Genomic DNA, 27,768 nt, shown 5'->3' with positions numbered 1-27,768 from the left:
CAGTATATGCTGACAGAAGCACTTGCCTTGCTCCTCCGAGTGCACATCCATGTGTACTCGGAGGAGCAAGCCTGAACCACTGTGACAAAGCTGTTTCAAGCCATTTTCTCCTTACTAGTGAATTTCTTGGGGAATTCACTGCACTAAAGGATCTTATTTATCTGTGGTTTTGCACTGGCTTTGACCTTTGCCTCAGGCAGCTTAGTGTCCTTGGTGTCCCTGCTGTCCCAAAGGCAAAGATAGCAGGGAAACTTGGTAAAACCGCCTTGGAAAGTCTCTTATGACCTCCCAGTCGTACTCAGTACTCAGTACTCAGTCCATACTTCCATGTTGTAATCCTGTATTTATACTACTTTTGAGGCATAAACAATTACAAAATACTTACTACCCAGACCAATATATATATATATATATATATATATATATATATATATATATATATATATATATATATATATATATAATTGTTGCACGTATTAAATGGTTATCCAGCTATCTGCATTTTCCAAAATGTTTTGCACTATTCCTGTATATGCATATACTTTGTATAACTATTCAGATTTTTCATTTGCAATCCTGTTTTCAAAAAAAGTTGGGACTTTGTGTAAAATGTAAAGAAAAACAGAATGCATAGATTTGCAAATCGTTAAACCATATATTTAATAGAAAATAGTACAAAGACAACATATCAAATGTTGAAACTGAGAAATGTTATTATTTTTTGAAAAATATATGCCCAGAATTTGATGCCAGTAACACATTTCAAAAATGCTGGGACAGGGGCAACAAAAGACTCGAAAGGTTTTGTAATGCTAAAGAAAAAAACTGGTGGATCATTTCACAAATTATGTTAGTTGGCAACAGGTCAGTAACATGATTGGGTATTAAAAAAACATCTCAGAGATGAGGAGTCTTTCAGAAAGAAAGATAGCAAGGGGTTCTCCACTCTGTGAAAGACTGCGCAGGCAAATAATGCAACAATTTATGAATAATGTTTCCCAACATAAAATTGCATAGGGTTTGGGGATCTCATCGACTACCGGAGATAATATCATTAAAATATTCAGAGAAGCCGGAGAAATCTCTGTACGCAAGGGACAAGGCCAAAAACCAGTATTGGATGGTCAGGATCTTTGGGCCCTTGGGCATAAAATCAGATTATGTTTTGTTGTGAAATTTGATCAGCCTCTACCTGGCTGGTCCAGTAACTTTCATTTTCACTTTTATCCGGAAAATGGTGAACTCCCAGAAATGAAGGCTGCTTTCTAAAACACATTTTAGAGTTAATTCATCCAAAATTGTTAACTAATAGCAGTAATTCACATGTATCATACATGAGGCGTCGTTTGGTGTTCAATTACAAGATTTATTTTCATTTGGTGTTTAATCACTAGGATTTTTATATAACGTGCGCGCTGCACAAGGACCAACGCTACGGCAACTTATCTTGCGTGAAACTAAGGACGTCAAGATGTTAGAAGAATCTACAGAGTCAGAGTGGCAATCTGAAGTAAAAACAGGGGTGAGTAGGCTATATGTATAGAGAATTTGTGGTAACCTACGAAAAAGTTCGCGTCGTATAATGGTTGGGTGTGCATTCTGGTTTTATTTTTGCCGGACCGCGTAAGCAGAGCCAGCCAAGAGAGCGAATGTCTCTAGTGGCTGAGTGACGGACTGACCCTTGTTACATAGCAAACCAGAGGTCCCGCGTTTGAGTCTTGTCACAGTCAAAATAAAGTATGTATTAGGATTTGTTCAGGATAGTTAGAAACCTCACTGGCTACAACCTTCTGTTCCCATATACAGTTAACCCAAAATAAAACTGTTTACGGTTATATGTCGACTATATTTCTTATGGATTTTCGATGTACGCATCCGTGCATGGTTTTTGGGGTAATATAGGCTAGATCACAACTCCTTTGCCAGTAAAAGAAAGGGGTTTCCACGATTCTCTTGTTTTTTCACTCGAAGTGAAAGTTATCGTCACTCCATACTAGCTCTGGAAAAAATTAAGAGACCACCACTCCTAATTTTTCTTAAATCAGCTGTATGGCAGCCATTCCATTCCAGTGTCTGTTAAATTCCAACACACACACCTCATTTTATTTAATGAGGTACTGTTTAGGTGATTACTTGAACCAAATCTAATTTAACGGGGAACATTATAAAAACCACTGCTGTGGTCATCACTATCCTCTTGCAATAGGACCAGCTGGATGGCAAAAACAGTGCAGGTAGTACCTCAAAGGGATATTTGAATTAAAAAAACTATTCAGCATGACAAAAGAGCTGAAAAGAAAAGCTTTGAGCTTTGACGAAAAGAAAGGTTAAATTCTGGCTTTACTGGCAGAGAGATACAGTGAGTGTCAGGTTGCTTCCATCCTGAAAATTTCAAAGACGGCGGTTCATTAGAACAAGGTCAAGCAACAGACATTGGGGACAACAAAGCTACAGACTGGCAGAGGGCGAAAACAACTGTCCACTGACCGAGATGACCGTCAACTCATTCAAATGTCACTCAACAACCGTAGGATGACATCAAGTGACCTACAAAAAGAATGGCAAGGGGGGGGGCGCTAGTGAGCAGCGCATGGAGTAGACGTGCTTTCAGGGGCTCCTCCTTGCCAATATTTAAAATCGTTATTTTGACAGTCTCGTACTTAATTTTATCAGCCTCAGGAATAACTTTACATACGAGGGGCTTAACCAGTTAAGTGTATGCAACGATATGCCGAAGAAGCCGGTCAAAAACGTCGAGTTATCTCGACCATCCTCAGCTTCTGCTAGCGCTGATGCTAACAGTGCCAGCGGTAGCTCGCCAGGTCATGACGACAGCGACACGGAGCATCTGCCTTTAATCTATGAGAAAGTTTCCGACAAGATCCTTGACCACATCAACGGCAGGTTTGATAAATTAAAGCAGACACTTAAGGAGGTACAAAGCTCGCAAAGGGAACTATTGGAGAAGGTAGAGTCGGTGGAAGAGCAAGTGCTGGACCATGAGAACCGCATGACCTGCTTGGAGAAGACGGTCGCTAGCCTGAAAGACCAGAACAACGCACTCAAACTAAAAGTGGACGACCTCGAAGGCCGGTCGCGTCGCAATAATATTAAGATTATCGGCATACCTGAGCAGGAAGAAGGGGGCAAACCAACAGAATTTGTCGAGGCATTGATTCCGAAGCTTTTCGGCGACGACGGGTTTCGGTCACCGGTGGTTATTGACCACAGTCGGAGCTAAATCTCGCGCCATCATTGCCAGGGTCCACTTTTATCGGGAGAAGGAGCGCATACTTCGCCTCCGGAGGGAACGACAACTGGAGTATAAAGGCAACAAGGTGCTTATTTTCCCGGACTACACGCCAGAGGTGATGCGGCAACGGCGTGAATACACCGAGGTCCTGAGGATGCTGCGGGAGCTGAGGGTGGAGCACAGCCTACTCTTCCCTGCGAGGCTCCGGATAAAGCACAAGGATCGGTTTAAGGTTTTCAGCACACCGAGTGAGGCAATTACTTTTGTGAACACTGACTTAAAGGCTATTGTGGTCCCTTAGTGTATACTTACACAGAGGGCTAATAGCATTATTTTGATGCTGCTTTTCTCATTTAGATAACTGTGTTCAACATTTTGAGAGACTGTCATTTTGATTTCTCTGACTTCGGTCAGGTATGCTAGGCAAGGGAGCCGGGCTAAGTTAGCTATCACAGCTTTAATAGCGAGTTACAGGTTTGAAAGCGGATTTTAGCCGTGCGTGTAGTGGTCCCGGGCATGAAGGGATGTCTGTGCTTCATTTGGGGAAATGCTTGTGGGCGGGTAGGGGACATGTTCAGGTTCATGGGTTTGTTTGAGTGTGTTACCTCAGATTAAAAGGTAGATTCTTTATGTGTCTTGTTTTATTGTGTTTTGTGCACTTTTGAGAGGATACCAGATTGCTTTTATTCCAGAGATGATGTCAGTATCCGATAGAATAACCCATAGCAGTATAAATGATAAGTTTACATTGGTCACATGGAATGTGAAGGGGTTGGGTCATGTAGTTAAAAGGGGTTGAGTCTTCTCGCATCTCAAGTCACTAAAGCCAGATGTAATTTTTCTTCAGGAAACGCACATTAGGGTAAATGAGCAGTGCAGATTGAGAGCGAATTGGATCTCCCAAGTCTATCAAGCACCTTTTACCCGCAAGTCTAGGGGGGTTGCTATTCTTTTCCGAAAAAATTTACCATTTCACCTTGATTATATGACAGCAGACCCATATGGCAGGTATTTGATGGTATCTGGGCATATTAACTCCCTCCCGATAACGATGCTTAACATCTACGGTCCGAATATTGACAATCCTGATTTCTTCCGTAAAGCATTTGATTTGATACCGGCTTCTGCCTCTAATGTTATTATTGGAGGCGACTTTAATTGTTATCTTGACACGGTCCTAGATCGACTTTCTACATAACCACCTCCTGCAATAACCTCAGTGGGAATTCTGAATGATTTAATTAAAACAAGGAACATGGTTGAAATATGGTGACTGCAGCATCCTACAGATAGGGGATTTTCTTTTTATTCTCATGTCCATAAGTCTTACACTAGAATCGATTACTTTCTGATAGCTTCTGAATTACTGCCTAGTGTTACTACTTCTACTTATCATAATATTTTAATATCTGATCACAGTCCAGTCTCTCTTAATTTCAAAAATATCCTGTCAAGTCCAAAATATAGCTGGTGCCTCAACCCTCTTCTTCTTGAGGACCAGTCTTTTATTGAGCACATGTATGCACGTATAGACGAGTTCCTTGCTACAAATGATAACGGAGAGGTCTCTGATTCTATTTTGTGGGAGACCTTTAAAGTAGTTATGAGGGGCCACGTTATTTCATTTGAATCAGCCAAGAAAAGAGAACTTAACAGCCGCCTCAGGGACATTGAAAAAATGCTTCCAGTACTGGAAGAGACCTATAGATCTTCCCTCTTAGCCGCTGATTACAACAAGATCTTGAAATTAAAATGTGAATACAATACCATTCTTAATAAGCGTGTTGGTAGTCTTCTATTGAAAATTCAACAGAAATATTTTGAACTTGGAGATAAACCGGAGAAACTGTTAGCTAGCCAACTTAGGGGCGAAAGGGCTAAACAGGCTATTCACAGGATAAAATCCAAATCAGGCAGACTCCTAACCAATCCGAGAGAGATAAATGTTTGCTTCAGGGACTTCTATAAGGAACTGTATTCTAGTAAAGTAAAGGCCACTGAATCAGATTTCTGTAACTTTTTTGCCAATTTAAACGTTCCCCAATTAGATAGTGCAGCAAGAGATGACATGGAGGCCCCAATTTCTAAAACTGACCTTTTGAATGCTATTCAAGCCTTCCCCTCTGGAAAAACATCCGGTCCTGATGGCTTTAGCTGTGAATTTTATAAATCATTTCATGACAAAATAGTTCCACTCATGCTGAGAATGGTGAACGATTCTATGAGAAATAAGACGCTTCCCAGTTCATTATATGAAGCAAATATTTGCTTGCTTTTGAAAGAGGGAAGGGAAGAGGTTGATCCGGCAAGTTACAGACCTGTTGCTCTCCTAAACTGTGACTTAAAAATACTAACTGAAGTTTTGGCGACAAAATTAGGTAGGCATATTTCCACAATTGTACACCCTAATCAGACTGGATTTATCCCGGGTCGGTTTTCTTTTAGTAATGTCCATTTGCTTTTAAATACAATATATTCAGTGCAGGGGAAGAATACACAGGCTGCTGTTTTATCCCTTGACGCCCAGAAGGCAATTCGATCAGATTGAATGGCCTTACATGCTAAAGACACTAAAACAATTTGGATTTGGCAAAAATTTCATTGAATGGGTAAATATAATTTATCTTAAACCAGTATCCTCTATTCTCACAAATTCAGATAGATCCCAATCTTTTGAATTGAAGAGGGGTGTAAGGCAGGGCGACCCTCTTTCTCCTCTTCTTTTTGATATTACCTTGGAACCACTTGCAATAGGCATAAGGAGTCACCCAGGCATTCATGGGGTAAAGCTTGGTAATGTTGAAAGCCTTGTTAATCTGTATGCTGATGATTTATTGATCTGTTTATCAGACCCAGTGGTCTCAGTTCCCAACCTTTTGAATTATATAAAATCATTTAGTAAATTGTCTGGGTATACAATTAACTGGGACAAATGTGAGTTCATGCCATTGACAAACATGTGTCCTACTTTCTTGAAATCTTTGCCATTTAAATTAGTTACTACCCACATTACGTATCTTGGCCTCAAGATTTCCAGAAACCCCAAACTTTTACTGAAATTGAATTCTTTGGATATGATGGATAAACTAAAAGCTAATATTAGGAACTGGAAGTTGCTCCCTCTGTCAATGATCGGCCGCATCAATGCTGTTAAAATGGTTGCACTTCCGAGATTCTTGTATCTTTTTCAAAACCTCCCTATTTATTTGCCACTATCTTTTTTTAAACAACGACATATGCTGTATACCCATCTTGTATGTAGGTTTTTTCTATTTTTTGTAAAAGTTTAAAAGAAGTTAAAATAAAATATAAAAAAAAAAAAAAAGAATGGCAAACAGCAGCTGGGTTGAAGTGAACGGCGAGGACGGTTTGAAACAAGCAACAACAATCATCTCTGTTTAATCGCGGGCCAGCTGAACTAGGCTTGTCTGGTTCCTTTTCTGGTTTGGTATTAATATCAAAACAAAATCTATTGTCTTCCCAAATAGTCAGTCTCCATTTTAACTTACCATCTTGTACTGTACTTTCAGACCACCATCATTGCGGTTGAGTTCAATGGAGGAGTGGTGTTGGGCTCTGACTCCAGAGTGTCAGCAGGGTAAGTCACTGTACCAAGTCTTTGGGACAGTTATTTAATGTGTTACTCATTTACATAAAACAATTGATGGCCCACCCTCAATCTTGGTTTCTTTCTCCATCTTTCCTATCTCTTCCCTCTATCAATTCTAGGGAGACAGTGGTCAACCGGGTGATGAACAAGCTCTCACTTCTCCATGACAAGATCTACTGCGCCCTGTCAGGCTCAGCAGCAGACGCTCAGACCATCGCTGAGATGGTCAACTACCAGCTGGATGTGCACAGGTATCTCACACTACATGGCTATTTACTGTGATTGAAACATAGCTTGTGTAATATGTAACACGTTAAGTTGAGGGAAATGTATTGAAAAGGTACAGGTGCTGGTCGTATAATTAGAATATCATCAAAAAGTTGATTTATTTCAGTAATTCCATTCAAAAAGTGAAACTTGTATAATGTATACATTAATTCCACATAGACTGATATATTTCAAGTGTTTATTTCTTTTAATTTTGATTTTAAACTGACAACTAATGAAAAACCCAAATTCTGTATCTCAGAAAATTAGAATATTACTTAAGACCAATCCAAAAAAGGATTTTTAGAAATGTTGGCCAACTGAAAAGTATGAACATGAAAAGTATGAGCATGTACAGCACCCAATACTTAGTTGGGGCTCCTTTTGCCTGAATTACTGCAGCAATGTGGCTTGGCATGGAATCGATCAGTCTGTGGCACTGCTCAGGTGTTATGAGAGTCCAGGTTGCTCTGATAGTGGCCTTCAGCATTGTTGGGTCTGGCGTATCGCATCTTCCTCTTCACAATACCCCATAGATTTTCTATAGGGTTAAGGTCAGGCGAGTTTGCTGGCCAATTAAGAACAGGGATACCATGTTCTTTAAACCAGGTACTGGTAGCTTTGGCACTGTGTGCAGGTGCCAAATCCTGTTGGAAAATGAAATCTGCATTTCCATGAAGTTGGTCAGCAGCAGGAAGCATGAGTGCTCTAAAACTTCCTGGTAGACGGCTGCGTTGACCTTGGACCTCAGAAAACACAGTGGACCAACACCAGCAGATGACATGGCACCCCAAACCATCACTGACTGTGGAAACTTTACACTGGACTACAAGCAACAGGGATTCTGTGCCTCTCCTCTCTTCCTCCAGACTCTGGGACCTTGATTTCCAAACTAAATGCAAAATGTACTTTCATCAGAGAACATAACTTTGGACCACTCAGCAGCAGTCCAGTCCTTTTTGTCTTTAGCCCAGGCGAGACACTTCTGACGCTGTGTCTTGTTCCAGAGTGGCTTGACACAAGGAATGTGACAGCTGAAACCCATGTCTTGCATACGTCTGTGCGTGGAGGTTCTTGAAGCACTGAATCCAGCTGCAGTCCACTCCTTGTGAATCTCCCCCATATTTTTGAATGGGTTTTGTTTCACAATCCTCTCCAGGGTGCGGTTATCCCTATTGCTAGCTTTCTTTTCCTTCCCTTCGCCTCTCTATTAATGTGCTTGGACACAGAGCTCTGTGAACAGCCAGCCTCTTTAGCAATGACCTTTTGTGTCTTGCCCTCCTTGTGCAAGGTGTCTATGGTCGTGTTTTGGACAGCTGTCAAGTCAGCAGTCTTCCCCATGAATGTGTAGCCTACAGAACTAGACTGAGAGACCATTTAAAGGCCTTTGCAGGTGTTTTGGGTTAATTAGCTGATTAGAGTGTGGCACCAGGTGTCTTCAATATTGAACCACAATATTCTAATTATCTGAGATACAGAATTTGGGGTTTTCATTAGTTGTCAGTTATAATCATCAAAATTAAAAGAAATAAACACTTGAAATATATCAGTCTGTGTGGAATGTATACATTATACAAGTTTCACTTTTTGAATGGAATTACTGAAATAAATCAACTTTTTGATGATATTCTAATTGTATGACCAGCACCTGTATATAGAACATGCACTTTTTGGATTTCCTTGAATCGATTATGGTAATGAGAATTCTAATATTATACGTCTTGTGACCTATTTAACTCAGTATTGAGATAGGAGAAGATCCCCAGGTTCGTTCAGCAGCCACTCTGGTGAAAAACATCTCCTACAAGTACAAGGAAGAGTTGTCAGCACATCTCATTGTTGCCGGATGGGACAGGAGAGGAGGGGGTCAGGTCAGTCATCAAATATTTAAATGACACATACACTGTTCATAAAAATTTAGGGAATCACACATCTGGTCTTGATGAACAAAATATATTAAATATCAAAATCTTTACTGTACATTGTATAACTTGTTGAGAACCAAATGATGTAACAACGGTCAATGGAAAGCAAAATCACCAACCAATTGAGGGCTGGATTCAAACTCACACCGAAAATCACAGTAAACAATTGAAATCACAGGCTGTTCCAACTTACGTTAATTTCATCACTGCAACTCATAATGTGACTCAGTAGTGGGTATGGCCCCTATGTGCCTGTATCCGCTCCGACAACATCTGGGCCTGCTCCTGATGAGACGGCGGATGGTGACCTGGGAGATCTCCTCCCAGACCTGGATCAGGGCATCAGTGAGCTCCTGGAAAGTCTGTGACGCTACTTGGTGGCGTCGGATGCACTGATACATAACGTCCCAGAGGTTCTAAATTGGATTCAGGTCTGGGGAACATGAGGGCCAGTCAATGGCATCAATGCCTTCGTCATCCAGGAACTGCCTATACACTCTGGTCACATGTGGCAGGGCATTGTCCTGCACCAGGAGGAACCCAGGGCCAACTGCACCAGTGTAAGGTCTGACGATAGATCTTAGGATTTCATCCCGGTACCTAACAGCAGTCAGGGTACGGTTGGCTAGCATGTGGAGGTCTGTGCGACCCTCCAAGGATATGCCTCCCCAGACCATCACTGACCCACCGCCAAACCGGTCATGCTGAATGATGTTGCAGGCAGCATAACATTCACGGTGCCTCCAGACTCATTCACATCTGTTACATGTGCTCAGTGTGAACCTGCTCTCATCTATGAGGAGAACGGGACACCAATGGCGGACCTGCCAAATCTGGTGTTCTATGGCGAATGCCAATCAAGCTGCATGGTGCTGGGCTGTGAGCACAGGGCCCTGATACTACCCTTATGGAGTTTGTTTCTGATAGTTTGGTAAGAAAAATGCACACCAGTAGCCCGCTGGAGGTCATTTTGTAGGGCTCTGGCAGTGCTCCTCCTGCTCCTCCTTGCACAAAGGAGCAAATACCGGTCCTGCTGCTGGGTTGATGCCCTTCTACGGCCCTGTCCAGCTCTCCTTGTGTAATGGCCAGTCTTATGGTATCTTCTCCATACTCTTGAGACTGTACTGGGACATACAGCAAACCTTCTTGTGACGACACATGGATGTGCCATCCTGGAGGAGCTGGACTACATGGGCAACCTGAATGGGCTGCAGGTACCGCCTCATGCTACCAGTAGTGACAAGGACATTAGCCAAATGCAAAACCAGAGAAGAATCAATCAGGAAGGATAAGGAGAGAGCAAATATCTGTGGCCACCACCTGTAAAACCATTCCCTTTTTGGGATTGTTTTGCTTTAGCCTCTACAGTGCACCTGTTGTCACTTTAATATGCACCAAAACAAATACATTGATTCACAATCGCTTATTCTTCCTAACTGGAAAGAAGGATATCCCTGAAGTTTGATTGACTTGGTGTTATACTGTGATGATTACATGTTCCATTATTTTTTTACATATTCTACACTGATTACATATTCAGTGTATAAACACAAGTCACATTTGTATTATTATCTTTAGTTGTGATTATATCTTTTTGTTGTCTTCGGGAAATAGATGTTTTATTTCATTTAATGGATGCTTAACTAAATGTACTTGATGTAATCACATGCATCAGACTCAAAGTTTTTATCTAGTCTGCATAATATTTTAGTCACCTCAGAGGTTGCTATAGGTTGATGTGCTTTACCGGTCCTCTCTGATTAACTCTTGCAGGTGTTTGTGACCCTCAACGGCCTGTTGTCCAGACAACCGTTTGCGGTCGGTGGCTCTGGAAGCTCTTATGTCTATGGGTTTGTTGACGCAGAGTACCAGAAGGGCATGAGTAAAGAGGACTGTCAGCAGTTTGTTGTCAACAGTAAGTGACCAACAGAGTAAAAACAAATGTGTGGATCTAAATAAAGAACATTAAATAGAAACTATAAAGATATGTCATTTGCTAATAATATGCTCTCTATCCTATTTCACCACTGTTCTTCTTCCTCAGCAATTTCTCTGGCCATGAGTCGAGATGGCTCCAGCGGAGGAGTGGCCTACCTTGTCACTATCGATGAAAAAGGAGCTGAAGAGAAATGCATTCTGGGCAACGAGTTGCCAACTTTTTATGATCAATGAAAATTGCATGGAACAAAATCCAATCTTAATACTGGCACATAAACATTTCAACAAGCTCTATATTTATAACAGAACACTTTTAAGTTGTTATGCAGAGTAGGCATAGCCTCATTACAAACAAATAGGCCTAATATTTACTCTTGTAATGTTAAGATTGGTATTTGAATCATGCTTACACCATGATAAATATTCTGATCTCCACATAACTACGCATATAACATTCAGAATGTTTAATTCCACTAAAGGCCTCATTAATGACACATTTTGACCAGCCAAGGACTTTTATGTTGGAAGTTGTATAGCCTATTTTGGTGATGTACATCTCAATAGATCACCTGTCAATTAAATATCCATTGGATATTTGCCTTCATGTAATTTTCCTCAACAATTTAAAGTAACGGAATTGTTACTATGAAAATGTCTACTGGTGGAGTAAACTGTTGCCCACAGTTTCTTGAAACAGGAAATGTCAATAATAATGTACAATAAAATGAATGAATTGTAATGAATACGACATGGGAAGGCAGAGTACTGGGTTCAAACGCAGGGCGCTGCAGATGTTTATCCAAAATGCAGTAGGAGCAAGAGGTCTTGTGGTCTTTATACAGGCAAATAGGTCTGCAACATGGGTTGTCGGTACAGGAAAGAAATCCAAAGTGTTAGGCGTGAGGTGTATCCCAAAAAAAACAGGCAGAGTTCAGATGGCCAGATCAACTACAGTAAAGAAGGGAATGGACATGAAAATCAATAAACGAGTAAACACACTAGGGTCAGTACATGATGGGCAGGAATTATAGATAGAAGATTACTCAAACATGCTTAATAGAATCCTACCACGAAACAAAACCTCACAAAGAACTAACAAAGACGGCCTGAACATAGTACTGTGCTAATGAGAGCACGTGGGAAGAAGCACAGGTGCAACCACTGAAACATAATGGGACACAGAGAGCGGGCTGCGTTCAGGAACGACACTAAAAGAAGACAATACATAATCATGATGAAAAAAACGGAACTGCACAGAGATAACAGTACAAATGGACTGGATGGGGCAACAAGTAGGGAAAAGGAGCCTTACATGAATACTATAAATAGTTGTTTTTATATCCTTTGATAACATTTTCATTGGGGTAAATAAAGTACGATCTTTTACAGTGTAATACACTTTAAAAGCCTTCTTTAAAACTACCTACACACTTGCAATTCCTGCAAAAACTGGATTATCCAATTAAGATATCAGTATAAAGCCAATCATATTACTTTAAGCCGATGCGTCATCAGTTACCAAGTGGACAGGAAGCCAGCAAGTAACATTTTACCATCTACGGTCATGTTTATTTTCTATGAATTAAAATACATTTAGGCTAGCCTATGACAGACTTAGTATCTATGAAACTGTCAAATCCTAGACAATTTCTACATACGTGTGTGTGTTACGTCTTTGGGTCAAATATGGTCACCTGGGATCTGTAACCTTAACCTCTTGAAGTGAGCGTTTTGGGAACAGACAATATGTGCGAAACCTGTCACGATTAACTGGTGGTGGAGTAGCATTGTCTTATAATGACAATCACCAAAAACAGAAAATGCTTAATAAATACCAAGGTGCATGATATTTGGGAGAAGAATGTCCTTTCTAATTGGAGGAGATGGGTAACAGAAACCGAAACAACTAAAAACGCTGCCTCAGATTGACAAACAACCACAGCAGTTAAGCCCAAACGGTCTCTAGATGTCCGGAGACTTCGTAGGACTAATGAAAATGATAATTAAAACGTGCTTGTTGGCTATTGCTCTGGGTCTTGACATAACCATATTTTCTGCACCGGGTTTTGGAGCATCTATTTCAAAAATTGGACAAATAACTTATACTTTCGGATATATTGTAAGCGTATGGATTGTAGCGGTGATTCGGTTTGTTTTCTTAGTCAGCGTATCCGTAACCACACTAGAATCGATAAAACCGATATTCAAGCGCTGGTTAGCGGCCCATTGTCTGCTGGTCCCAGTCTACGAGACTGGGCGACTGATACTCCATGGACGTTCACTGGAGAGCTCGTGTGGACCGTTGGGGGGTCCACGTTTGTGGCTAGTGTGTACCGTGGCAGCAGCTACAGCAGCATTTTTTTGGGAGACGACCTTCCCTGACAGCAATGGAGAAAGTAACGAGAAAGAGAAGAAACAAAAGGCACGAGTCCTATTCCTGAGAGTCGTCCGCTTTTGCAAACATGACAGCCTTATTTTGATTTGCGCGTTTATATTCCTATCACTAGCTGTCCTCTGTAAGTATAGTATTGTTGTTTTTGACGAAATTACAGAGTAGCATATACAATGATGATTAGTAATGATGGTAATGATAATTAGGATGATTACGATTGCAGTGATGATGGTGATGATGATAATGGTGCTGGTGTTCTCAGGTGAAATGTTTATTCCAATCTACACTGGAAAGGTAATTGACATATTGGGTACCAAGTACATGTGGAATGACTTTCGTACAGTTATCATCTTCATGGGGCTTTGCTCTTTGGGAAGGTAAGTATTGAACAGACCGCTAAAGTCTCCATTAATATCTCACCATCATTGTAGTTGGAGTGGTTTACTTTAGCAGCATTATTTAAGTACACCACTGCGACCTGAAAGTCAGAATTATTATTTTACCGTTTTTTGTTGCAGCTCTTTTAGTGCAGGCTGTCGCGGAGGCCTCTTCATGTGTGCTATCAACAGCTTCACCTGTCGAATAAAAGTACAGCTGTTTGGAGCCCTGGTGAAGCAGGAGATTGGCTTCTTTGAGACAATTAAGACAGGTCCAAACATGTTTATCAATATCCCTAACAGGAATCACCAGGATGCGATCTGTTGTCTTGTATAATGTGGAAATCTAGTTTTTTCATTACATTGTTGAAATAAACTTTATTTTGAAGTTGTTCAATTTACTTTCCTCTAATGCATGACAGAATATCTCCCCCAGTAAGTTTTTCTATGCTACTTGGTTATTGGATGAAAATGTGACAATAATACTGTAACCTTTGGACTCTGGTAGGTGATGTCACATCCAGGCTGTCCACAGACGCCCCTAAAATGGGCCGGGCAGTGGCCCTGAACGTTAACGTCTTACTGAGGACCGCAATTAAGACCGTGGGTATGCTGTCACTCATGATGAGCCTGTCCTGGAAACTCACCCTGCTGATGCTGATGGAGACGCCCATCACCGGCCTGCTGCAGAGCATCTATGACAACTATTACCAGGTATCATCAGAGAAACTGTGACCTGAACAAAACAAGCTGAAAATATCTACTATAGTCTCTGAAGGCCCTGAAATGGTCTAAAGCAGACAGCTTTGAAATGACCTCTTTGTGTTTTTTAGTTGGTGTAAATAAACTGAACATTAAATAGTGACTGCTAAGTACACTGAATTAGTTTTTTAAACCGGGTTCTGCTTAATTCTTCTGTCGATTTACGGGTTGCAGAGGCTCGATAAGGAGGTGCAGGACTCTCTTGCCAGAGCGAACGAGACAGCGGGGGAAACCGTTGCAGGAATCCGGACTGTACGAAGTTTCAAAACTGAGCAGATTGAGGCTGGTCGTTATGACAACAGGTTGATGGACACCCACAATATCAAGACCAGACGGGACACAGTCAGGGCAGTCTACCTGCTCCTGAGGAGAGTGAGTATGGAAACTCCTTGTTCCTCTATGACTGTTCACAGTTGACTATTTCTAATTTGAAGTCAAACCAAACCAGATTTATTGTGTGTCATGGGGAGTAACTGAAGAAAATGTAGCTGACATTTTGTTAATTGTTTATTTAATTGTTTGTGTTTTACAGCTAATAGCCCTGGTAACGCAAGTGGCCATGCTCTACTTTGGCAGGCTGTTCGTCCAACAAGGTCAGATGACCACCGGGAACCTGGTCTCCTTCATCCTCTACCAGTCTGACCTAGCAGACAATATCAGGGTAGGCAACTATGAACATGAGGTCATCCGTTTGAGCATGACAAGGCACAGAATCATTAAATATAGGGCATATAAATAATAAAAAGTTTGACATTCTACATTATATGGTGAGTTAATACTCCAATGTGTAGTTAGGACATTCTTATAGTTATTGCATACTAGATTAAATAGTGATTATACGCTTTATTGAAGTTATTACACACTCCATTATTATAGTTACATCCTCCGCTATTATGTTATGACACACTACATTATTATATACACTGCTCAGAAAAATTTTACGAACACTTAAATCACACATCGGGTCTCGATGAAGGAAAAATATTAAAGATCGAAACCTTTGCTGTACATTGTGTAATTCCTTGAGATCAAAATGATGTAACAATGGTTAATGGAATGCAAAATCATCAACCGATTGAGAGCTGGATTCAAAGTTAACATTTGAAATCACACGCTGTTCCAACTTGCGTGAATTTCATCACGGCAACTCATAATGTGACTCAGTAGTGTGTATGGCCCACACATGCCTGTATGTACTCCCAACAACGTCTGGGCCTGCTCCTGATGAGACGGAGGATGGTGTCCTGGAGGATCTCCTCCCAGACCTGGATCAGGGCATCAGTGAGTTCCTGGACAGTCTGTGGTGCTACTTGGCGGCGTCGGATGCACCGATACATAACGTCCCAGAGGTTCTCAATCAGATTCAGGTCTGGGGAACGTGAGGGCCAGTCAAGGGCATCAATGCCTTCATCATCCAGGAACTGCCTACACAAATCCACATGAGGCCGGGCATTGTCCTGCACCAGGTGGAATCCAGGGCCCACTGCACCAGCGTAAGGTCTGACGTTGGGTCTGAGGATTTCATCCCAGTACAGCAGCCAAGGTACCGTTGGCTAGCACATGGAGGTCTGTGCGACCCTCCAAGGATATGCCTCCCTGGACCATTGCTGACCCACTGTCAAACCGGTCAGGCTGGATGATGTTGCTGGCAGCTTAACGTTCACCACAACTCTTTCAAATCTGTTATAAGTGATCAGTGTGAACCTGCTCTCATCTGTGAAGAGTATGGGGTCCCCAATGGCAGACCTGCCAATTCTGGTGTTAGCTGGCGAATGCCAATCGATCTGCACCATACTGGGCTGTGAGGTCAGGTCCCACTAGAGGACGTCGGACCCTTATGCCACCGTCATTTAGAGTCTGTTTCGCACAAAGGAGCAGATACCGGTCCTCCTGCTGGGTTGATGCCATTCTACGGCCCTGTCCAGCACTCCTCATGTAATGGCCCATCTCCTGGTATCTCCTTCATGCTCTTGAGACTGTACTGGGAGACACAGCAAACCTTCTTGCGACGGCACGTATGGATGTGCCATCCTGGATGAGCTATCCTGGATTAGCTGGACTCCCTGTGCAACCTGAATGGGCTGCAGGTACCGCCTCATGCTACCAGTAGTGACAAGGACACTAGCAAAAAACTAGAGAAGAATCAGTCAGGAAGGATATTGAGAGAGCAATTGTCTGTGGCCACCACCTGCAAAACCATTCCCTTTTTGGGGTTGTCTTGCTGTTGCCTCTCCAGTGCCCCTGTTGTCACTTTCATTTGCACCAAAACATGGACAGATTGATATCCCTGAAGTTTGACTTGGTGTTATACTGTACTGTGACAATTACCTGTTTCCTTACATTTTTAGAGCAGTGTAGTTATTACAGACTATATACATTATACCCTGTAGGATAACATACTCCATTATATACTAATTACATACTACATTATATAGGTATTTCCTACTCCAGTTACTTTCCCCATGCTTTGATCCATAGCAATCGACTATTAAGACTCCTCACATACAGCCACCTCCCTGAATCCTGATTTATACTGTACTGAAACTGTACCCATTAACTGTGATTCCCTCTATATTATATACTCACCACTCAATTGTATTAACGTTATGTCAGGTTTGCATCCACATTTTGTCCATGCCATTACACCAAGTAAAATTATCAGTATGTACAACCCTGTTTCCAAAAAAGTTGGGACGCTGCTCAAAATGCAAATAAAAACAGAATGCAATGATGTGCAAATAATTTATCCCTATATTTAATTGAAAATAGTACAAAAGCAACATATCACATTTTCAAACTGAGAAATGTTATTGTTTTTGGAAAAATACATTTTGAATTTGATGCCAGCAACACATTTCAATAAAGTTGGGACACGGGCATGTTTACTACTGTGTTGCATCACCTCTTCTTTTAACAATACTCTGTAAGTGTTTGGAACTGAGGAGACCAACTGCTGTAGTTTTGAAAACAAAGTCATTTCTTGCTTGATATAGGATTCAGCTGCTCAACAGTTTGGGGTGTCCTTGGTCGTACCTTTCGTTTCATAATGCACCAAATGTTTTCAATGGGTGACAGGTCTGGACTGCAGGCAGTCAAGTTTTTGTCAAATGTACCGAATAACACAGCGTCATCCTGCACAATGTAATTCTTTTGACATGGCACCCAACATCTACGTAGTAAGAATAAAAAATATATAAAGCAAAATATATAGCTAAAAATAAAGCGATAATATACATAACAATGTATAACTAGCAGCAATTTAAAGAGTATTGTAAACTAGCAGCATATGGGTAGTAGTATTGAATAATATAGATATGGCAAGTGTGGCAATAATATACATAACAAAGAAAACAAGCAGCAATTTAGAGTAGGATTGGGAAAATGCACAATATGGTAGAAATATTGAATATAATGGATATATATGAGTGTAATATGCTTATGAATGGCACATGAAAGATAATATAGTAGTGTACATTGAAAGTACCTGAAAAGACATCAGAGCATCTGGGATGTTCATGTGTGATCAGTATGATTATGAATCAGAGTTGTTGGTTGAGGAGCCTTATGGCCTGATGGCTATGAGTGAAGCAGCTGCCGTACCAGGCAGTAATGCAGCCTGTGAGTATGCTTTCAATGGTGCTGGTAGGCGCACCCCCTGAGGACATGGCCTGGAATGCCATCTGGTCCTGGTGACTTCTGATGGTTCACTTTTTTTAAGAGCTCTCCTCACGTCGGCCTTGGTTAGGGACAGAGTACATTCGTCCTGGTCCTCAGCAAGCCTCACCGAAGGAATTGTGTTGGTTGCCTCAAACCGTGCATAGAAGGTATTGAGCTCTTCAGGGAGCAAGGTGATGGGACGAGCATCATTGCTATTTCTTCCTTTGTAGTTTGTGATGAATCGCAGTCCACGTGTCTGGGGTCAGAGCTGTGGTACTTAGACTCCAACTTATCCCTGTAGTCTCTTTTTCCATCTCTGATTGCCTTCCGTAGGACATATCTGAATCTCCTCAAAGCCTACGGGTCCCCAGAGCTATAGTCAGAGGACCATGCTCTGAGCTTAGCACGGGCATTAATATTCACCCAGGGCTTTTTGTTGGGGAATGTCCTGACATTGACCCTTTGGACAACATCATTGATGCACTTGGAGATATATGCTGAGACAGAGTCTGTGTATTCATCAATGTTCCCATCGGCTGCATCACAGAACATCTGACAATGGATCCCTAATTCCAGCATTGAACTGTCTGACAAACTGGTTTATACTTTTTTGGTGTTGTCTATAGGATGGGAGGAGCAGAATCGATGTATGATGTGCCTTACCAAAAGCGGAGCGGGGTATGTGTTTGTAGTCATTTCATATTTGTGAATAACAATGGTCGAGAGTCTGATCACCACGGGTAGGGAAGTTAATGTGCCGGTGGTATTTCAGCAAAACTTTCCTCATACTTGCCCTATTGAAATTGCCAACAACATTGAAAACTGCCTCAGGGTGAGTGTCCTCTAGACTATTTATTACTCTGTATAAGTCTTCCAGCGCGTATGTTTTATCCGCCTGTGGGGGTGTGTAGACTGCAGTGATTATAGCGGGTTGAATTCCCACGGGAGGTAGAAGGGACGTACCTTTACAGTCAGTAGCTGCAGGTCTGGTGAACAGTGCGTAGCAAGAATTGCAACATCCGAGCCCCAACGAGAGTTAACCATAATGCAGACCCCTCTGCCCTTACATTTCCTGACTCTGAAGATCTGTCCTTCTGGTAGATCACCAGCAGTGGTGATTGCTGGATTGGATATTGGGAGATCCAGCCAGGTTTCTAGAAGTTCTAGCACACATCGGTTCGCAATGTCTTGTTGGAAGTTAATCCATGCCTGTAGTTCGTCCATTTTATTGTCCAGGGATTGAACATTTGGGGAGTAAAAAACTTGGTTATGGTGGATTGCAGTATCTCTTCCGAGATCTACATAGGATACTGGCACACCTGCCTCTCTTTTTTTCTCCTCCGCCGGCATATTGGTAAACAAATCGGCGGCAGGACCAAGGAATCACAGCAGGCTCTTCGGTGAGTAGTGTAAAAGATATATTAAATAATGAAGTTTTAACTTGCATTTGTGGATGCAGCAACGCACTGTGTCCACAGACAATGGTTTTCATAAGTTTTCCAGAGCCCAAGCAGTGATTTCCACTACAGAATTGTGTCTGTTTTTAATACAGTGCTGCCTGAGGGCCCGAAGATCACGGCCATCCAATATTGGTTTTAGAAATCAACCATTTCGTAGAGTGGTTGAAATAATCATTATGTACCTGGTCGTCAAGGGAGAGTAATTTAATTATTTATTGCAGCATTTGATAGTCCATTGTTCATGTTACAGACTCAATACTCAAGCTCATCTCACTCAATCTCAAAGAACTTCCGGTTGTCCCCTACTTTACAGACATCACAGGACAGAATTGCTGTAAGAGCGTTGGCTAATTACTGTCGCGCTTTGACTGGACATGACTTCCTGTGTACGGATATTCATTTGTTATCTAAACATAACAAGCATACGTTCATACACTTCAACAGTAAAGAGATTTCTCTAGATTATCTGATGAGATCCCCAAACTCAAAATTAACAAAAATTTTGCTCTTTTTGCCTGAGCAGTCTTTCACAGAGTGGTGAACCCCTCTCCATCTTAACTTCTGAAAGACACATCCTCTCTGGGTTGCTCTTTTTAGCATTACACAACTTTTACATTTTTTGTTGACCCTGTCCCAGCTTTTATGAAACTTGTTGCCCAGCATCAAATTCAAAGTGTGCGTATATTTTTCAAGAAACAATAACATTTCTCAGTTTCACCATTTGATATGTTGTCTTTGTACTACAGTTTGGAAATAATTGGACATTGACACAAGTTTTATTTTGTCTGTTTACCAAAATATATTCAAGTTAGTTAAATAATGAATATGGGCTTAAAGTGCAGTCTATCGGCTTAATTTCAGAGTATACACATCCAAATTGGAGGAAGGGTTTAGAAATTACAGCTCTTTAATATGTAGCCCCCTCTTTTTCATGGGACCCAATTAATTGTGCAATTGACTCAAAAGCTGTTTCATGGATGTGAAACATGCAAAAAAAAAAAAACAGAGGGATAGCAGGAACATTGGTGAGACTGGTGAGATCTGCAACACAAAATGCCTGGACGTCCACGGAAGACAACAGTGGTGAATGATGGTAGGATCCTTTCCATAGTAAAGAAAAACCCCATCACAACATCCAGCCAGGTGAAGAACACTCTCTAGGAGGTAGGCATATCATTATCCAACCAAGTCAACCATAAAGAGAAGACTTCACAAGAGCAAATACAGTGGGTTCCCCACAAGTTGCAAACCATTCATAAACCTCAAGAATAGAAAGGCCAGATTAGACTTTGCCAAAAACATCAAAAAAAAAAGCCAGCCCAGTTCTGGAACAGCATTCTTTGGACAGGTGAAACTAAGATCATCCTGTAACAGAATGATAGGAAAGTCTGGAGAAGGCTTGGAACGGCTCATGATCCGAAGCATACCTTATCATCTGTAAAACACGGTGGAGGCTGTGTGATGGCATGGTCATGCATGGCTTCCAAAGGCACTGGGTCACTAGTGTTTATTGATGATGTGACAGAAGACAGAAGCATCTGGATGAATTCTGAAGTGTATAAACATATATTGTCTGCTCAGATTCAGCCAAATTCAGCCAAGTTGATTGGACGGCGCTTCACTTTACAGACGGACAGTGACCCAGAACATACTGCGTTAGCAACCCAGGAGTTTTTTAATGCCAAGAAGTGGAATATTCTGCAGTGGCAGAGTCAATCACCTAAAGTTCCTAAAGTGGCTGGTATGATTTATGTTAGGGAATACATTTAAAAAAAACATGGTAGTTATTGTTGAAAATGAAAGCATCTTAGCTGTATTGAGTCACGATATCTCAGTGGTGATTAATAAATCTGTCCTACAGACGTTGATTTACGTCTACGGTGACATGCTGAACTCAGTCGGTGCAGCTGGTAAGGTGTTTGAGTACCTGGACAGAGAGCCCCACGTCAGCACCAAAGGAACCCTCCAACCAGAGACTTTGACTGGACACATCTGCTTCCACAACCTCTCCTTCTCTTACCCCACCCGTCAGGAACACAAAATACTGCAGGTAAGTTCTTAATGTTCAAGAATTTAATCTATCGTCCTTTTATCACCAAAGAGGACATACAATAAGTTAGCTGAACATTTTCATTGCCCACCTACTACCCACGGGGAGCAGTTCAATTGGCCAGCACCTGCCAGCTTTGAAGGTTTAGTCATATAATTTGTCTGCCTTGCCTCATTGCACTTTAGTGAGTCCTAATAACAGCTTAGGTGCCTGTAAGCTTAATCGATGTAGAAGACTGGAAGGTGCTTTCCATCCAGTGCATAAGAATTCTGGTGTTAGGCAGCCCTCCGTAGTAGTTTTGTCATCACCACGTTATGCAGTTTCCCTGTGCTGTTGCTGAGGTATAGCTGCCTTGTGTCATTGGCTCCCTACTTGTGTCAGGACTTTTCTCTGGAGTTGAAGCCGGGGAAGCTGACTGCCCTGGTGGGGCCGTCCGGAGGGGGGAAGAGCACCTGTGTCAGTCTGCTGGAGAGGTTCTACCAGCCTCAGCAGGGAGAGATCCTATTGGACGGACAGCCACTGCAAAACTACCAGCACCACTACTTGCACAGGAAGGTAACGTAGAAGCTAGCACTACCGCTCCCAACATGCCTGGACAGCAAGGTCATGAAAAAATAACACAAATACTGCCACGTTAAATCTCTACAGAAAGCTTACTTTACCGTGCTTGTATGGTTACCATCATTATAGGATTTTTAGAAGAAATAGAAGCAGTTTTTTATTGGTTGATGGGCTGACTGTCTTTGCCCTACCAGGTGGCAATGGTGGGCCAGGAGCCTGTTCTGTTTTCTGGATCCATCAAGGACAACATCGCCTATGGCCTTAAAGACTGCTCTCTGGAAAGGGTACAGGAAGCTGCTTGGAGAGCCAACGCCCATGGCTTCATTAGTAAACTGGAAAAGGGCTATTACACAGGTATACCGGGCTATGCAAAACAATAGGAACTCGTCTGCCCTTTGGGATCACTAATCACCAATGGACAAGGGCCCTTAAGTCCGACATACATCCACTGATTGAATAAAGGGGAACTGATTATTGATATATCTGTCCATATGTCTGTCTGTTAGATGTGGGTGAGCGGGGTAACCAGCTGTCTGGCGGTGAGAAGCAGCGTATCGCCATCGCCAGAGCTCTGATCAGAGAGCCACAGGTCCTCATTCTGGACGAGGTCACGAGCGCACTGGACACTGAGAGTGAACACATGGTACTATACCCTTCCTCACATCCACTAGCTAGCTTTAGCATTCCATATTGTCAAAACCTTTAACTCTATCTGTTTCACGACAGTGTACTACTCTCAATAATGTTAGTGCAAGCTAGCGGTTTCACTCAGATGTTCCCCGTCTCAGGTCCAAGAGGCACTTGCTAGCTGCCCCTCCCAGACCGTGCTGGTGATTGCTCATAGGCTGAAGACCATCGAGAGGGCGGATCAGATCATTCTGATTGACCAGGGGACAGTCCTGGAGCAGGGCACTCACAAGGTCTTGATGGAGATGAAGGGGAGCTACTACAAACTAAGAGAGAGGATCTTCACTGAAGACGACGTCCCAAAGTGATCAAAGCTGTTCTTTGAACAGTAGTGATATTATGCTCACTCAAATTCTGAAACATTTAGTCACTGTAAATCACAACCACATCATTACAGTTGACATATATAAACCAAATGTATGTAAATATGGAATTATGTTCTATGTATTGTTTTCTCATCAGAGATACAACTTCTGTTAGTTACATTTTGGTATGTTGGATGAGTTGTTTTTGATTTTATTAGTATTTTACTATTTAAGTTCTGAATCTATTGATTAAGAGAAAAGGGCAGTGAGTGGGTCTGTTGACCTGTTGTCATTGTGTGACCTCAGTTGACATCAAAACCATTAATTGATGTTCTGATGCAAATGTGTATTTATAATGTTACCTATCCAGGAAAATAAAATATGTTTTAAATATTTAAATATCACACTAAATCACCTTTAATTTTATTTGGTGCATGTTTTAGAATTATAAATTATTTTGTCTAAGAGTAGCACCAGTTCCATTTTATAGCTATGTGCAGCCTAATCATTGCCATCAATTTCTATTTGACATTTGTGTTGTCTCATTCACATGAGTTCTTTAAGACATTTTATTGTAGCAAGAGGCAAATGTTTCAGTCTTGGAAAGTCCCTGAAGACTGTCGCTTGTTTTAATTGCCGATGTCTTTGTCCGTCTGCCTAGTTTCACCAAAACAAAATGTCAGTACTGAACACCCCCTACCGGAGAACATTGACTTTAGGCGTTAAGTTTACCGGCAACCATTTTAGCAGCGACTGAAGCCTTCAGCATCATCACGAAATGGTGGTCAAGTGTCACAGTCATGTTGTGCCTTCGCTTTTAGGAATCCAACCTTGAAAAAAAACTAACACTTTTTGCTAAACTGTCCTGCAGCCTGTTGTCTTTTGCCTTTTGTGAACTGCAGCACTGATGCAGATATTCATCATCACGTTATGTTGACCATTTACCTTTATTACAAATATTGAAAAGAAGTGTCTGGATTATAGTTATTATATTTCTTAGAGGGCTCCTGAAATATGGAAGACAGATTAAATAACTTATGCAGAATTGGTTAGACACAGTAAGTAGTCAGTTGTCTCCGTCCCTCTTCCAACACGTTAGTGACTTATCAATCCATTTTCCTGGTGGCAGGGAGAAAACAAACGGGTAATACCAGCGGCCATTTCAACTCAAACCCTCCTGGAATCACAAAATGGCAGACACTAACATGCCAAATGCCAAACCTGTTGGCTTGCAATCACACCACGTTGGAAATCCCCTTCTGTGTGTGCTTTCACTTTCACCTGTACACCAAGCCAACGCCAAGCCCTGGGTCCTGAGTCTTGATACACAGCTTAGCTGTTCAACAAGGATGCTGTGTCTTGTGATAAACAATAGACTAGATTGGGTTACAAGGACCTGCTGTGTGAAGTTATCTGAGAGCAGTGGGATATCCTACCATTCTGTGGCTATGGGTAGCCTAATTATTGGCATGGAGATCAAATGTTTGCCGATATGTTTGCAGTGCATTCAATTAGATTAGATTCAACTTTATTGTCATTGAACAGTACGAGTATAGCACAGGGACGACACTTCAGAGAAGACTAAGATCTGTCATTTGTAATACAAATAAAAAAATCTATTATAATGTAATTCAATGACATAGTAAGATGGCCAATAATTGGGGACGGTGGCTGATAATATTGGGTTGTATTTTCTTTGTGACAACACTAACCAACTACTGAAAATATGAATGTACCATTAATGACATGCTAGCTAACATTTGTATGTCACTAATAATCATCAGGAACACATTTGCAAAACTGCATGTTTCACAGATTCATGTTTGTTAGGGTTTGAAGTTAACGTATTGCAATGTATTCTGTTCAGAGGAAGGGAGATCCGGTTGTTAAATGTTTCTTTTTTTAATTATGATAAAAAAATGTATGACTTTATTCCGAGATGAATAGGCAAATGACTAAATCTGTTTTAGAAATTATTCAGAAAAATCTCGCTTAGAAACAGAATATACTGTATATGTTCATTTACAGTACTATAAATTATAGTTGACCAAAGTATTTCGGTTACATCGTACAGCTGTTTTTGTGACTTTTGATGGTGTTGGTTGGATGAAGACATAGTGGACTTTAATTTCTTTATTTAGATAGAATTTAAGTCATATTGGATCAGTGTCTAACACAAACTATGAAACAGGTATACGTTTAGCCAAGCTGGACCAAAAAAAAACTTATTTTGATAGATTTTAGACCTGTTGTTACTCTAAAAATACATGATGAAAAGATGTTTTGGGGAATATGCCCAGACACCCCAAAACGAGGCTTAGCCCGCCCATCGAATATTTTCTAGTGACGTCCCGGTACAGCACAACGAAATAAAGTTAGAATTTAACCAGAAGTGCCAATAGAAGAGGGCAGGACATTTACAAGAATTAAATATATTAGACTTTCTCCCTTTGCGTGTTATCTCATCCATTTGAGTTTCTTGAACACATTTTATTGTAGCAAGTGGCAAAGGTTTCTTATTTTACCACACAGAGCACAAAGTCTTGGGAAGTCCCTGAAGGCTGTCGGCTGCTTTTGCCAGTGTCTTTGGCCGTTTGCCTAGTTCCAATAAAAACAGATGTCAGTACTGGACCACCCCCTACTGGTGAGTGCTAACTCACATTGACTTCAGGTGTTAAGTTGACCCATAACCATTTTTTCACTGACTAAATTCCACAGTATTACCACCAAATGGCGGCCATCAAGTGTCATCCCAACATTGTGCCTTTGCTTTTGGGAATCTGGTCTTGAAAAAAACATACCCTCTGTGCTAAACTGTCCTGCACTCTGTTCTCATTTGCCTTTTGTGAACTGCAGGACTGATGCAGGTATTCATCATCACGTTATGTTGACCATTTACTTTTAATACAAATATTTAAAAGGCGTGTTTGGATTATTATAATATTTATTCTAGGTCTCCTGAAATTTGGAAGACTGGTAAAATAACTCATTCATACCATTAATTAATTTGATTATTTTTATCACAAACATCTCACTAGAAAACATTTACAATGTTCAGAAGTCACAAACAGTAAATAGGCTGTTGTCTCCATTTCTCTTCAAATACATTAGTGACTCATCAATCCAATTTCCTGGTGGCAGGGAGAAAACAAACGGGTAATACCAGCGGCCATTTCAACTCAAACCCTCCTGGAATCACAAAATGGCAGACACTAACATGCCAAACGCCAAACCTGTTGGCTTGCAATCACACCACGTTGGAAATCCCCTTCTGTGTGTGCTTTCACTTTCACCTGTACACCAAGCCAACGCCAAGCCCTGGGTCCTGAGTCTTGATACACAGCTTAGCTGTTCAATAAGGATGCTGTGTCTTGTTGTGATAAACAATAGACTGGATTGGGTTACAAGGACCTGCTTTGGGGAAGTTATCTGAGAACAGTGAAATAGCCTACCATTCTGTGGCTATGTGAAGCCTAATTATTGGCATGGAGACCAAATGTTTGCTGATATGTTTGCAGTGCATTCTCCCTTTGGGAGAAAGGCTAATCCATTTGAGTTCTTGAACACATTTTATTGTATCATGTGGCAAATGTTTCTTATTTTACCACACAGAGCACAAAGTCTTGGGAAGTCCCTGAAAGCCGTTGGTTTCTTTTGCCGGTGTGTTTGGCCGTTTGCCTAGATTCACTAAAAGATGTCAGTACCGCACCACCCCCTACCGGTGATCGCTAGCTCACATTGCCTTCAGGCGTTAGGATTACAGGCAACCATTTTATCCCCGGCTACAGCCTACAGTATTACCACCAAATGGCGGCCATCGAGTGTCATCCCAGCATTGTGCCTCTGCTTGTTCCATAACAATATAATTCAGGGTACCCCGCAGTCTGCTCTCATTGGCCCTGTGGGCACCTGTAGCACTGGTCCAGTTATTCATCATCAAGTAATGCAGGTCATCAACTCTGTGAATACAATTACTGACAAGAAGTGACCGGGTTATTGTTGTTATTATTATTAGAGAGCTACTGAAATTGTGAAGGCTGTAACGCTTGCAAAAACATTCCTTCATTTGATTATTTTGTGCTTATTGTCTCACTAGAAGACATTTGCACCGTCGGTTAGACACAGACCGTAGATAGGCTGTTGTCTCCGTCCCTCGTCCAACACGTTGGCGACAATCCACTTTCCTGGTGGGAGGGGGAAAACAAACGCTGAATACCAGCGGCCATTTTATGTCAAGACCTCCGAATCACAAAATGGCGGTCAATAACATGCCAAACGCCAAACCGGTTGGTTTGCAATCACACCATGTTGGAAATCCCCTTCTGTGTGTGCTTTCACTTTCACCTGTACACCAAGCCAACGCCAAGCCCTGGGTCCTGAGTCTGCTACTGGGGCTTATTCACCCAACTTGGACATTTCCACGTTATTGTGTTACAATATTATATTATTATATACTCAAAATTCATTCAATTAAGACTTATCTGACTTATTCAAAAAAAGATCATAATGTCGAAGTGAAAAGTA

At 41.4% G+C, this 27,768-nt stretch overlaps 2 protein-coding genes across 2 annotated transcripts; both read left to right on the top strand.

The window, feature by feature from the left end:
• Nucleotides 1-1,458: 1,458 nt before the first annotated feature.
• psmb9a (proteasome subunit beta type-9) lies at nt 1,459-11,734 on the top strand. The gene is made up of 6 exons (NM_001310873.1): nt 1,459-1,522; nt 6,784-6,851; nt 6,983-7,114; nt 8,872-9,001; nt 10,829-10,970; nt 11,100-11,734. The coding sequence occupies exons 1-6, from the start codon at nt 1,472-1,474 to the stop codon at nt 11,225-11,227; spliced, it is 651 nt and encodes a 216-aa protein (NP_001297802.1). The 5' UTR covers nt 1,459-1,471; the 3' UTR covers nt 11,228-11,734.
• Nucleotides 11,735-12,683: 949 nt separating this feature from the next.
• Nucleotides 12,684-23,649, top strand: tap2a (transporter associated with antigen processing, subunit type a). Its single transcript, XM_034294876.1, has 11 exons — nt 12,684-13,509; nt 13,648-13,762; nt 13,904-14,034; nt 14,271-14,476; nt 14,699-14,896; nt 15,057-15,185; nt 21,503-21,691; nt 22,073-22,246; nt 22,447-22,606; nt 22,759-22,895; nt 23,041-23,649. Exons 1-11 carry the CDS (start codon nt 12,960-12,962, stop codon nt 23,245-23,247), a joined length of 2,196 nt encoding a protein of 731 aa, XP_034150767.1. The 5' UTR covers nt 12,684-12,959; the 3' UTR covers nt 23,248-23,649.
• Nucleotides 23,650-27,768: the final 4,119 nt, after the last annotated feature.

Source organism: Esox lucius, chromosome 10, assembly GCF_011004845.1.
Source record: "Esox lucius isolate fEsoLuc1 chromosome 10, fEsoLuc1.pri, whole genome shotgun sequence".
Classification (NCBI taxonomy): domain Eukaryota; kingdom Metazoa; phylum Chordata; class Actinopteri; order Esociformes; family Esocidae; genus Esox; species Esox lucius.
Note: the sequence above shows the minus strand (reverse complement) of the source record. Positions and strands in the feature narration are given on the sequence as shown.

Excerpts from the sequence above, each read along its gene's own strand:
- psmb9a (NM_001310873.1), top strand. The coding sequence starts at position 1,472 with ATGTTAGAAGAATCTACAGAGTCAGAGTGGCAATCTGAAGTAAAAACA. Across the intron at positions 6,852-6,982 it reads GACTCCAGAGTGTCAGCAGG|GGAGACAGTGGTCAACCGGG; the intron begins GTAAGTCACTGT and ends TATCAATTCTAG. Across the intron at positions 10,971-11,099 it reads TCAGCAGTTTGTTGTCAACA|CAATTTCTCTGGCCATGAGT; the intron begins GTAAGTGACCAA and ends CTTCTTCCTCAG.
- tap2a (XM_034294876.1), top strand. The coding sequence starts at position 12,960 with ATGTCCGGAGACTTCGTAGGACTAATGAAAATGATAATTAAAACGTGC. Across the intron at positions 13,510-13,647 it reads CCTATCACTAGCTGTCCTCT|GTGAAATGTTTATTCCAATC; the intron begins GTAAGTATAGTA and ends TGGTGTTCTCAG. Across the intron at positions 21,692-22,072 it reads AGGAACACAAAATACTGCAG|GACTTTTCTCTGGAGTTGAA; the intron begins GTAAGTTCTTAA and ends TACTTGTGTCAG.